This window comes from Bos indicus, chromosome 7 (assembly GCF_029378745.1).
Source record: "Bos indicus isolate NIAB-ARS_2022 breed Sahiwal x Tharparkar chromosome 7, NIAB-ARS_B.indTharparkar_mat_pri_1.0, whole genome shotgun sequence".
NCBI classification, from domain to species: domain Eukaryota; kingdom Metazoa; phylum Chordata; class Mammalia; order Artiodactyla; family Bovidae; genus Bos; species Bos indicus.
In genome coordinates this window covers 43,202,674-43,213,675 of record NC_091766.1, presented here as the reverse complement: position 1 = coordinate 43,213,675, position 11,002 = coordinate 43,202,674, and the positions used below count along the sequence as shown (strand labels likewise).

At 53.8% G+C, this 11,002-nt stretch overlaps 1 protein-coding gene across 6 annotated transcripts in view; it reads right to left on the bottom strand.

Moving 5' to 3' along the window:
- Positions 1-3,117: 3,117 nt before the first annotated feature.
- Positions 3,118-11,002, bottom strand: part of ARID3A (AT-rich interaction domain 3A) — a 35,422-nt gene continuing 27,537 nt past the window's right edge. For all 6 annotated transcript variants that reach the window (XM_019964841.2, XM_070793452.1, XM_019964843.2 and 3 more), the window contains exons 6-9: positions 10,731-10,978; positions 8,588-8,869; positions 6,953-7,051; positions 3,118-6,532 (exon numbers count right to left, since the gene is read on the bottom strand). In XM_019964841.2, the coding sequence (XP_019820400.2) occupies positions 6,348-6,532; positions 6,953-7,051; positions 8,588-8,869; positions 10,731-10,978 (814 nt within the window). In that variant the 3' untranslated portion in view covers positions 3,118-6,347. The remainder of the gene's footprint in view (positions 6,533-6,952; positions 7,052-8,587; positions 8,870-10,730; positions 10,979-11,002) is intronic.

Here is an 11,002-nt window from a genome sequence, read left to right as displayed (position 1 = left end):
ACTGGAGTGGGTTGCTATTCCCTCCTCCAGGGGATCTTCCAGACCCAAGGGTCGAACCTATGTCTCCTGCATTGCGGACAGATTCTTTGCCGGCTGAGCCACCAGGGAAACCCCAACAAAACGTACCTGGCGTTCAAAACAGCCAGTTAGATGTGTGTTCGTGGACCCAGGGTCCGCCTCCCCCTGGACCTCGCTTCTTCGGGGGCCACAAAACCCACATTTTAATTTCAGCAACTTGGTGCAGGTCGAACAAATCGTGAGGTCTAGGGAGCACTCAACCTCGTGCTGGCTGCAGGCTGTGTCCGCAAACAGTACATTTTATTTTATTTTTTAAACAGTACATTTTAAATAGGGAATTAGTTGCCAACCTTTGGAAAGGGAGAATTCGCTCAAAAGTCGCGGTCTCATGCCTGTCCTGGGCGGTGTACCCAGAAGCAATATGGGGACTGGGTGCTGTGTACGTTCCCCAACCCCGCCGCGCGATCTAGGAGGAGAGGATGGGCAGGAGAGGGGAGGAGGGGGCCTACCTGGAGAAGGCGCGGCGCTGGAGCCGGGGACTCCGCAGGCCCAGGCCCGGCCGCCAGGTGGCAGGCTCGAGCCATTCACCGAGATGCTAGAGGGAGTCGCTCCAAGCCCGGGGGGCCAACAGCAACAAGCAGCAACCGGGGAGAGGGGGCGGGACGCGTCAGAGGGTGTCAGGGGGTACCGGCCTGATCGGTCGGAAAGGCTTCCCTGAACAGGTGTCCAGAAGAGAAAGAGGGACAGACGCGCGAACAAAGGCCCTGAGGCTGACCGTGGTGGGGGGAGCTGGACATGGGGACCTGGGTTTTATTTTATCCCAGGGAAGTTGGGGGGAGGGGTGTGGAATGTGAAACTGAAGGACTTTTGTAAATTGGAGAGAGGTGGGTGTCCAAATCTCCAGAAGCTTCCAAAAGGGGAAACTGAGGCAAGTACTACCTAGTCTGAAGATGAATTGGAGCTAGAACCCCGCTTCCTCAAACTTTTTTTGTTCTTAATGTGAATAAGAAAAATGAAACACTTTGAATGGTTATTTACATTTTCCAGATACCATTTTCCCCAAACCACATCTTTCTCTGAATCTTGGGCATTCTCTGGAACCCCAGTTGAGAATGGTGACACCCTGCACCTCCCAGGGGTGGGCCAAGGTGGCCTTTTTCCAACCCCCAACTCAGGGCTTGAACCCGGTCCTCCTTCTGAGCAGAGGGGCAAGTCACTGCCCAGCTCTGGGCCTCAGTTTCCCCAGGGGCCAGTCGGGAATGCTGATTTGAACCCTGGGTCTGGGTGCTCCTCTGGGGAGGTCTTCCCTGGCTAAGTTGCCAAGCAACTTAGCCTCCTGGGGTTCCAGGAGGAAAGGTGGGCCCTGCAGGTGCAGGTCGAAGGGGGACCTGTTACAAACAGAAGTCGAAGACGTGGAAGCCAGGGCATGGGCAGGCCAGGGCTCCGCTGGAGGGCAGGCAGCTGCGGTGCAGTCCCGGGCCCCCTCCTTCCCCTCCTTCCTTTTCCCCTCCTCCCGTCACGGGGGGACCCAGCTCAGCTGGGCTGATGTGTGAGGTCAGAGGTCACCCCACCCCCAGCCTGGTTCCGGAATGAGGACAGACCAGTTGTGTCAGAGGGCCAGGACAAAAGCCACACTTTGGGGGCCTCTCGGACCACCCAGTCGCCAGACCTCCTTGGTGCCAGCCTGGCGTCCCATCCCAGATCCACTAACGCTCCTAGGCCTGAGGACGTAAGGGTGGGGGGGGGCAGAATGGGGAAACCGAGGCACAGAGGTCTGCAAAACCGCTCTGGGTCTAAGCCCCCCAACCCCGTTCTTTATTCCCTACTCGGGTATTAAGCGCCTTCTGTTTGCAGGCTGAGGGTACACACTGCCCGGTCTCCCGCCCTGCCCACCTGGAGCCGGAGCCCAGAGAGGGGGCACTGTGGGTTGGCGAGGACCGGGAACCCAGGCTCAAATCCAGCGCCTAGCCTGCTAAGTGCACTAATGGCGTTGCGGAAGGCTGATGACTCAAGCGAAAACCCTCTTCTTCGGGCTCCGGGCTGGCTCCCGCGGCTCTGCTGATCAGACGTGGTTTTGAGTTTCACCTCCAGGGAGGCTCCCCCGGCCTACTCACAGGCACGGAGTGGGAGGCTCAGCGGGGATCTGAGAGGCTAGGGAGGAGGGGGTGGGGCCCGACCCCCTCCCTGCATCCCTCCCCAGCCTCGGGGCTGTGTAACCTCAGGGCCTCTGGGCCCCTCTCTGGGCCTCTTCAGAGGAATGAAGATGCTGGACTGGCCGATCCAGTTTGCCCAGAAGGCCTTAAAAAAAAAAAAAAAATCACTTTTACTTTACCTCCGAGACCGGGAGGGCAGGGGGGCTCTGAGAGGCAGGTGGGTTAACCCCTGTCCTCTGAGTTCCTCAGGTCCCCCTGGTTCACAGAGGCTGGGACCACGTGAATGGGCTACAGGGAGGCACATGCACCAGGAGGGGTGAAATTGTTTTTCCTCCCTCAATGCAGACTTAGGGGCTGACCCAGGCAGGAGAGACCGGCCCAGGCCAGCGGATGCTGGGGAGCCAGGTGGCAAGAGGCCAGTCCTACCCACCATTTGGCCACGCTGACCTTGAGGCCATTAGTCCTCTGTTCATGGGGTGGGGGTGAGAGGTAGATGAAGAAAGGATACTTAGAAAATGCTCAGGTGTTTCCCTCCCAGGTGTGTTGAGCCCGAGGGTCCCAGGGCTAAGTCTGCCTCTTGGTCCGCTTACTTTGGGTCCTCAGGTCAAGTGTAGAAGTGTGGACTGAACCACAGCCGGAAGGCTGGGGAATGGGTGCTGGGTGGACCCATATGGCTGCCAAGACTGCCTGGGCTCCTCCTGGTGGGCGTGTGGGGGTCCCTACATTTCACCCACAAGGGCCAGGCACTGCCGACTTGGGGGTGGGTTGTCCACTGTCCCCTCCTCCCCCCACCATGGCACCCACTGGAGGACATCGGGGATGTGGCTTAGTGGTCCTGGGGGGCACAGTCCCCACTGGGGGACCTCACCATCAGGCCCTCAGCCTCCTGCCACCAGGAGCAGAGTAGGGGTGGGGCGACGCCCAAAAAAAACCACCAGAGGAGCCGTTTTCTGTTAAAAGTCAGAAGTGTTTTGTCTTGTTTTAATATTTCATCAGCTTTACAGGGTTACAATTGTCTTAAATATTTCTGAAGTTTAAATACAATCTGCATAATAATGTTATAAAATGTAAACTTTCAGTGTTCGTTTAAATTTCAAAATCACACTTTTTTTTTTTTTGTCTTTTCCCCCCTTCCTTTTAATACCTGAATATCCTGCAAAAACTGAAATAAATCGTCACAGGCTGCCCTGCCACAGCCAAGGTGCGACAGGTTGAGCCCAGCCAGAGGTAGAGAGTAGTTTTACGTCTTTTTATTGGAAGTTTTTTTTCCCTTTAACCTGAGTTCAGGCGTGCTCCCCACGCCTTCTGACAAACCCCAGAGAAACTGAAATTTCACAAGTCAGGCATGAAAGGCTGAAGTCGTGTTTGCCAAGAAAAAAATGCAGAAGCAAAATTAAGGGAAAAAAAATGGTGGTGGGCAAAAATGCTAACAGTGAGAAAAGTGACTGTACAAACACACAACTATTACAAACCAACCCGCCACCCCGTGCCCACCCCCCACCCCCGCCCACCCCCCAGCTGGACAGCTACAGACCTGCGGCCAGTTTGGAGGTCACAAGGAAGGTTCTAGAAGCAGCCCATCCACAAGCATCAGCAGATCAGGGGTACCCCTCGAGCCCCTCTCCACCCTGAGTTTGGGGGTCCCCATCCAAGGCATGCTGCTAAGCCCCACCTGTTCAGGAATGAATAGCACTCAACCCCGGTCCCCCGGGTTTGCATAAAGGGTGCTAAGTGCACCCCAGAAACCCACACCAATAGGTAGCGGTGGGGCTGGGAGTGTGGGGGTGCTGATTGAAGCGACCTAGGCAGAGGCAGGGCCCCTTGGAGGACGAAGTCCCTCCTGGCCCCAGGACCCCCTGCTATTCCCATGGCTGGTGGGTCCCCCCTCCTGGGCCCATGCCCCCTCCCCTACAATCATCAGCGTTGCCCAGCACCACAGGCACACCCTGAGTCAGATGCAGGGTGGGGTGGGGCATTGCCTGCACGAAGCTCTGTCCCCTGATGCCAGGTCCCCGCGACACAGGTCGATGCAACAGCACACATGCGTGGGACCCTGAACTGGAGGCTAGGGAGGTGGGCACCTGGGCGGGGGTTTTGGCATCAAGAGTCAGACCTGAGGTAGAAACCGAAACTCGCAGCAGACACCCCCCCTCTATGAGGCCGGCAGGAAGCGGGTAGGGGGCAGAGGGCAGCCCCACACTCTCTCGGGGTCAGGTGAGGGAAGAGCAGAGAGAGAAGAGAGAACGGCAAACAAGAGGGGGCAGATTGTGTCTGGGAACAAAAGGATCACCCTCCCACAATGATTGTGCCGCTGCAGTGGGAGACGACAGGAGGGGAGACTGTTCCGGAAGCAGGAAGAAAGGCCCAAGCCCTGTGCCACCCTCTCCTGGGAAGGTGGGGGGCGTCAGCAACCCTGAGATACACCAAAGAAATGGGTTCCCTCCCAGAGACACACCTCACCCCACAGGAAGGCAAACCCGATGAGACTGGGGGCTCAGGACCACCCCCAAGGTCTCCAAGGCAACAAGATGACGCCTGGGTTGGGAGACAGCAGGCTGCTGGTGGCGCCCCACCCCTCCGGTCTGGTTAGGCTGGGCTCCAGGGTCCAATTAGAGTTTCCAGGCTCACCTGGGAACAGCTGCGTTCTTCCCAGCCCACCCCCACCCTCAGACGGATGTGAAAAAGCGCTACCTCGCTACCTCGCATGAGGGAGGCACAGCCCTAGCCAACACTACCTGGTCCCATGGACGGAAGGAAACTGGGCCCCCAAAAGCACACCTGGGCTTAAGGAGGACGGATGTGCAGGTGCCCCTGACCCCCAGCTGCATGCCACCAACGCCTGCCTTCTGACCCAGGGAACAGGGTTGAGGAGGGGGAGGAGTGCAGGGCCCCCTCGGCCTGCAGTTCCTCGAGTCACTGCAGGGCTCCCAGCATTTAGAGGGACAAAGTTAAAGAGATGAGAATGGGAGTGGGGTGGGGTGAGGGGGTTCAGGGTGCCATGGCCCCAGAAACCTCACCCTGAGCTAAGGCCGGCTCACCCCCATCCCCAGACATGGCATCCCCAGAAGCAGTGCTCTCAGGCAAGGCCAGTCCCCAGGCCGTGTTCATCCCTGAGACAGGAGCCTGGGGTTGGCAGGGGAGCACCCCCCACCCCAGCAATTTCTCCTTTTGAGTTAAGACTTCAGGGCTCCCGACTGAGGAGCCCAGCCTGAAACACAAGTCCGGTGACATCTAGCATTCAGCATCCCTGCCCCTCTTCCCCCAGGACCCCGCCATGCACCCCCCACCCCAGCCAGCCCAGCCCAGCCCACAGCACCTGAGTTCATCGGCTCTGCTGACTCCAGCCCAGGCATCCAGTGTCCTGGGCCCACTGCACCACAGGAAATGCACAACCGAACCCAAATCAGTCATGGGAAAAATAAAGGGTATTACTTGGGTTTTTTTGCCTTTTTTTTTTTTTTTTCTTTTTCAAGTCCAGTTTCCCTGAATGAACACAAATATATAGATATATATATATCCTTTTCCTAGGTTTGATTCCTCCCCCAAGAATAAAATAGAATATTTACAAAACAAAACCCCTAAAACCTCTTAAAAACCCTATAGAGTTTGAATTTCACTATTTCTTTTAAAAAAACAACAACAGTTCCCAAAAGCAACAACAAAAAAATTCAACTGATCTTGGCTCAGGGGTTTCATTCAACACAAGGAGCTGGGTGTGGTGAGTGTGTGACAAATGGACAAAAAAAAAAGCAAAGAAAAAAAACAGATAAAAATGAAAAAACACAGTGCAGGGATGTATGAGGTAAACAGGATTGGCCTGTTGAAACCAGACACCAGTCCACATGGGTCCACCAGGGCTTCAGGAGAGCCCTAGTAGACATTTGCCTCTCTCATTTCTAATTTCCTTTGATATTCTCACAATTCATCTCTGAATGTCCAAAACCTGAGTAATTCAAGTGTTCCTTGGTTTTCCCCTGTTTTATTAAATTTTCTTTATATATATATATATATATATATATATGTATATATATTTTTCTTTTCTTTTTGGCGTTAAGCTGTCGCTCCTCTGTGGATACCTCCCCTCCCCACCCGTATCTTCCGCCATCCCAGCCCCTGCTTGGCCCACCTGGACCCCCTGCCCATTCTGGCAGGTTCCCAGGGTGGGGAGTGTAGCGGTTAAGGCAATGAGTTGTTTGAGGTAGATGTGGGGGGTGCAGACATCCCTGCCGGCCCTGCCTGGCTGCCTGCACTGCTGCTGCTGCTGCTGTTGGTCCCGCTGTTTCCTCCCCGGCTGCTGCTGCCTCCACCTTTGCTGGGAGCGGAGGGTGGCGTGGGGGCCGGCGGCTGGGCAAACAGCACTCCTGGTGCAAGGACAGGAGGAGAGATAAGTCGTGGAGAATGTAAAAGGTCACATGACAGGGGCAAGCCATTCCTGAGCGATTCCCAGCAAAGTCCCTCTCCCCCAGGACACCACCACTTCCTCAAGCCTCCCCTCATGGGGTCTTTACAGCAACAGAGCTGTTCTGTGTCAACATTGCCACCTGGTGGCCTATAGGAGTCATGGGTCTGACCACATTATTTTTGAAGTACACAACACGTGATATGACCATGCTGAGCACTTAGTACTTGCTGAGCACCTGGCCAAGTATAAGACACAGACTATCTCTCATACTCTAGTCTCATAAGGGAAGAGCTCTGGGCTCAAGCCAGCCACACCGGAGGGGCAACCAGGACTCCGGAAAGACATGGTCAAAGTGAGCGTGCATGCCAGGCCAGCCTACCTGTGTACATGATTCCATTAATCTCTACTGACATGCTAATACTGTTGCTGCCGTTGGTGCTGGTCAGGTTCGCAGCCGAGTCCTGGCGGCTCTCGGAGGCTGCGGGAAGAAGAAAAAACACCCTTTGTCACCGAAAACCAGCCCCCATGCAATGAGCTGTATCATGTGGGTCCTCCCCACCAGATGTGAAGCTTCACAAAGCTTCAGACCTGATCTCTCAGCAGCGCACACAGTAGGTATTCAACAAATACTTATTGAATAAGAATGTATTTGTCTTGAATTTGCTTTTTTGCATGATTACAACTCTTGTTTTCCCCTAATAATTAAAAAAATTTTTTTTCTTAATTTTTTGGCCTCACTGCAAAGCAGGTGGGATCTTAGCTCCTCAACCAGGGATGGAAGTCTCGTGCCCCCTGCAGTGGAAGTGGAAAGTCTTAGCCACTGGACTGCCGGGGAAGTCCTTTTCTAATAATTTTTATTGGAGTATAGTTGATTTACAATGTTAAGTTTTTCAGGTGTACAGCATGATTACAAGTCTTAAGCAATGTGCTTGTGCTTAGTCACTCAGTTGTGTCCGACTCTTTGCAACCCTATGGACTGTAACCCGCCAGGTTCCTGTGTCCATGGGGATTCTCATGGGGCAAGAATACTGGAGTGGGTTGCCATTCCCTTCTCCAGGAGATCTTACCGATCCAGGGATTGAACCTGGATCTCCTGCATTGCAGATTCTTTATTGTCTGAGTCACCAGGGAAGCCCAAATCATGTCATTCTTTTTAATGGCCAAAGTATTCCAGCCTTGGTTCATTCATTCCCCTACTGATGGACACACTAGGGACATCATGCAAACATTTGCAGTGAACATCCTTGGACACCTGAGTTTCCCTGAGCCCTTGCATCAGCTCTGCTCTAGATACCAAGCAGAATCACCCAGTCCTGGGGCAAGTACATCTTCTATCTTTAAAAGACATTCCCGGGACTTTCCTGGCAGTCCAGTGGTTAATGCTCCATGCTTCCAATGCAGCAGGCACAGGTTTGATCCCTGGTCAGGGAACTAAGATCCCACATGTTCCGAGGCACAGTCAAAAAAAAAAAAAAGACTGCCAAGTTGTCACCTGTTTACACGCCCACCAGCAGGACCAAGGGAGCCCATTTCTACCACATCCTGAACAATATTTGATATTATCAAACTCTGATGGATGAAAAATGGTATCCCCTAGTTAACTTGCAGAGCCCCAAAGACATGGAGTTGAACAATTTTTCCTATTAGTTTATAAGTTGTACTCCCCAGGTGACTCAGTGGCAAAGAATCCATCTGCCAATGCAGGAGCCACAGGAGACGTGGGTTCAATCCCTGGGTTGGAAAGATCCCCTGCAGGAGGAAATGGCAAACTACTCTAGTATTCTTGCATGGAGAATCCCATGGACAGAGAAGCCTGGTAGGCTATAGTCCATGGAGTTGTACAGTTGCATACGACTGAGTATGCATGATGAGTCCCAGCTGCCCATTCCTTGTACTGGTCTGTTAATCTTTTTTTTCTTGTTGACCTGTAGGCACTCTTTACATATGTTGGCTATGAGGCCCTTCTCTTGTGCTTGTGCAAGAAGCACAGAGGGTCTGAGTGCTGGGGTGGTACCTTGGCTGTTGATCCGGATGCTCATAGGCAACTGTGCTGTCATGGCCAGGAAGTTCTGCTGAAGTGCCCGCTGCATCAGCCGCTGCTGTTCCTCTGCCACCAGGGCCATCTTCTTCTCAGGAGGCTCCCCAGACTCCAGTTTCTCCCTAAGTTGCTCCAGGGCAGCTGCCTGGGCTGCCACGGCCGCCTGGGCTGCTACTGCCTGGGCCGCCACCACTGGGTGACCTGCCAGGGAGACTGGCAGGCGGCCGGGGACTGTGATAGGGATGGCTGCATCCTCCTCTGGACAGGAGAGAAGAGGAGTTGGTGGCCAGAAGGGAATGGAGGTAGCTTAGTCCCTGCTTCCCACACAAGGCAGGAAGGTGCCTCCTTGAATACCTTCCCTGATGGGGTGCTCATTTCCTCTCCAGGGATGAAGTGGACAGATTTTGGAACAAACAACAAGTGCTAAGAGCCTTTCTACTCTCAGGCTGACATCAGATACTGCCATAATGGTGACAATACTAGTGATAGTATACAGTACTGCTTGGCATTATTAAGTAGTATTATACAAAGACCATAGCAGCACACATTACATACACATACAATACTAACTGCAAGAAGAGCTCGCCACATCTTGTCTAAAGCACTTAATGTGAACCATCTCAACAGCCCCATTTCTACCTAGACACCCTCTTCTCCACTTCACTGCTGAGAAAGCCAAGGCTCAGAGAGGATGGATAACTTTCCTGAGGCCATTGAGCTGAAGAGAAGTTGAGCTGAAATCAAACGCATGCAGCCCAAGCCCAGAACCAGCTCTGGACCATTCTCCTCTCCAGCGGTTGAAACAAACAACCCCATCATTCCCACTCACTGGTCCCACTGTGACCCACTCTCTCTTCTCCCAATTCTTCCTCCTGAGTCTCTCCCTAGTGGCCGGGGGCTGCCTCTCCAGGTGGACCCCATTGCAACTTTTGCACTTGCCAGCCCCTCTGCCCTGGAGTCTCTGCAGCCACCTCTGCTACTCTTGGCTCCAAAGAGCCCCTCGGACCCATTACAACCATCTTTCCCCAGCTCCCTCATGAGCTCCATCGGGTTCAGATCTCTCTTTTGTTCCCCACTGTCCTCCTGAGCTCCAGCACAGGGCTCGCAGAGAACAGATGCTTAATGATATTCACAGGTATGGCTGTGACTCCCTGAGGCTGGGGTGGGGTAAACAGAGGCCCATGGAGGTTGGAGGAGCTGACACTGGTGAGATCTCCTTCACCTTAGATCTAACCAGCCCTGAATTCTCAGGGTGCTGGGAGATCACCCTGGATACCTGGGCCAAGTCTGTGACATAGGGAGTCGCAGTTCGTGTGGCAGATGAGAAACGGGACCTCGGACAGGTGCACCAGCCTGCTTGAGGCCAGGCCGCCACATGAGCTGTTGGTGATTCTGTGTTAGGAAGGATTCAGAGGCTCCGTGATCGACTGGTAATGTCTGCCACAGATGGGGTCTAGGGTGTTGCACGCTGGGCATTTTACACACTGAAGGTCCCCAACAACTCCACAAAGGTATAATCTCCTGCATATTTACCCATAACGAGAGCTAGGCTCAGAAAGGGGCAGTGAGCACTGAGCAATAGCTTCAAGGATGATTACACAGTTTGATGACCCACACTGGGACCATGTGTTTAGAAGAATTCTAAAGCTCAAAGGGAAAAGAATACAGTGATCAACTAGCAATGTCTCCCACATGCAAGGGACTAGAGATAACCAGGGGCAGCAGCCTGGACCAATGCTACAATAAAAGAGTGATTAATCAGCAATGTTTGCCATGAGCAAAGGATAGGAAAATTGGGCATGGTTTGCCTTGTCCACCTTGGCACAGAATTGGAGGTAACAACTATTGATTCGTGATGTACACCAAGGGCACAGGTTTAGGGGAAACAAATTGATTAGAGATGTCTGCCTGCCATGGGCCAAGGCTGGAAGGAACAGCAATTGACTAGTAATATCTGCCATAGGCATACCACTGGTGGGTAGGTAGCCCCCTTCCACACCTACTTTGGGGCCTATCTTCCTGGTCACCCAGAAAGGGAAAGAGACATCCCCATCCCTAGGTCACACTGCCAGGCTAAAGGAGAATCATGATCAGGCCCCAGGCCCTGCGCAGCCCTCACCTTTCTTGATCTTGGGGGCTGGGGTGATGGAGCTGCCGTTGGTGCTGGCGGCCAGGCCCAGGGAGGACACAGGCAGCTTGGGCGAGGACAGCATGCTGTGGGCCCCGCCCGGCGAGTAGGCGAAGAGGGAGCCCCCAAAGCTCTGGCGCCGGCCCTCCCTCCGATTGCTGTCGATGGCTGCCTGGAGCTCGTTGGGGTTGCTGAGGCCACGCTTCTCACACTCGTAGGGGTACAGGTACTTCATATACCTGTGGGCAGGGACAAGAGGCAGG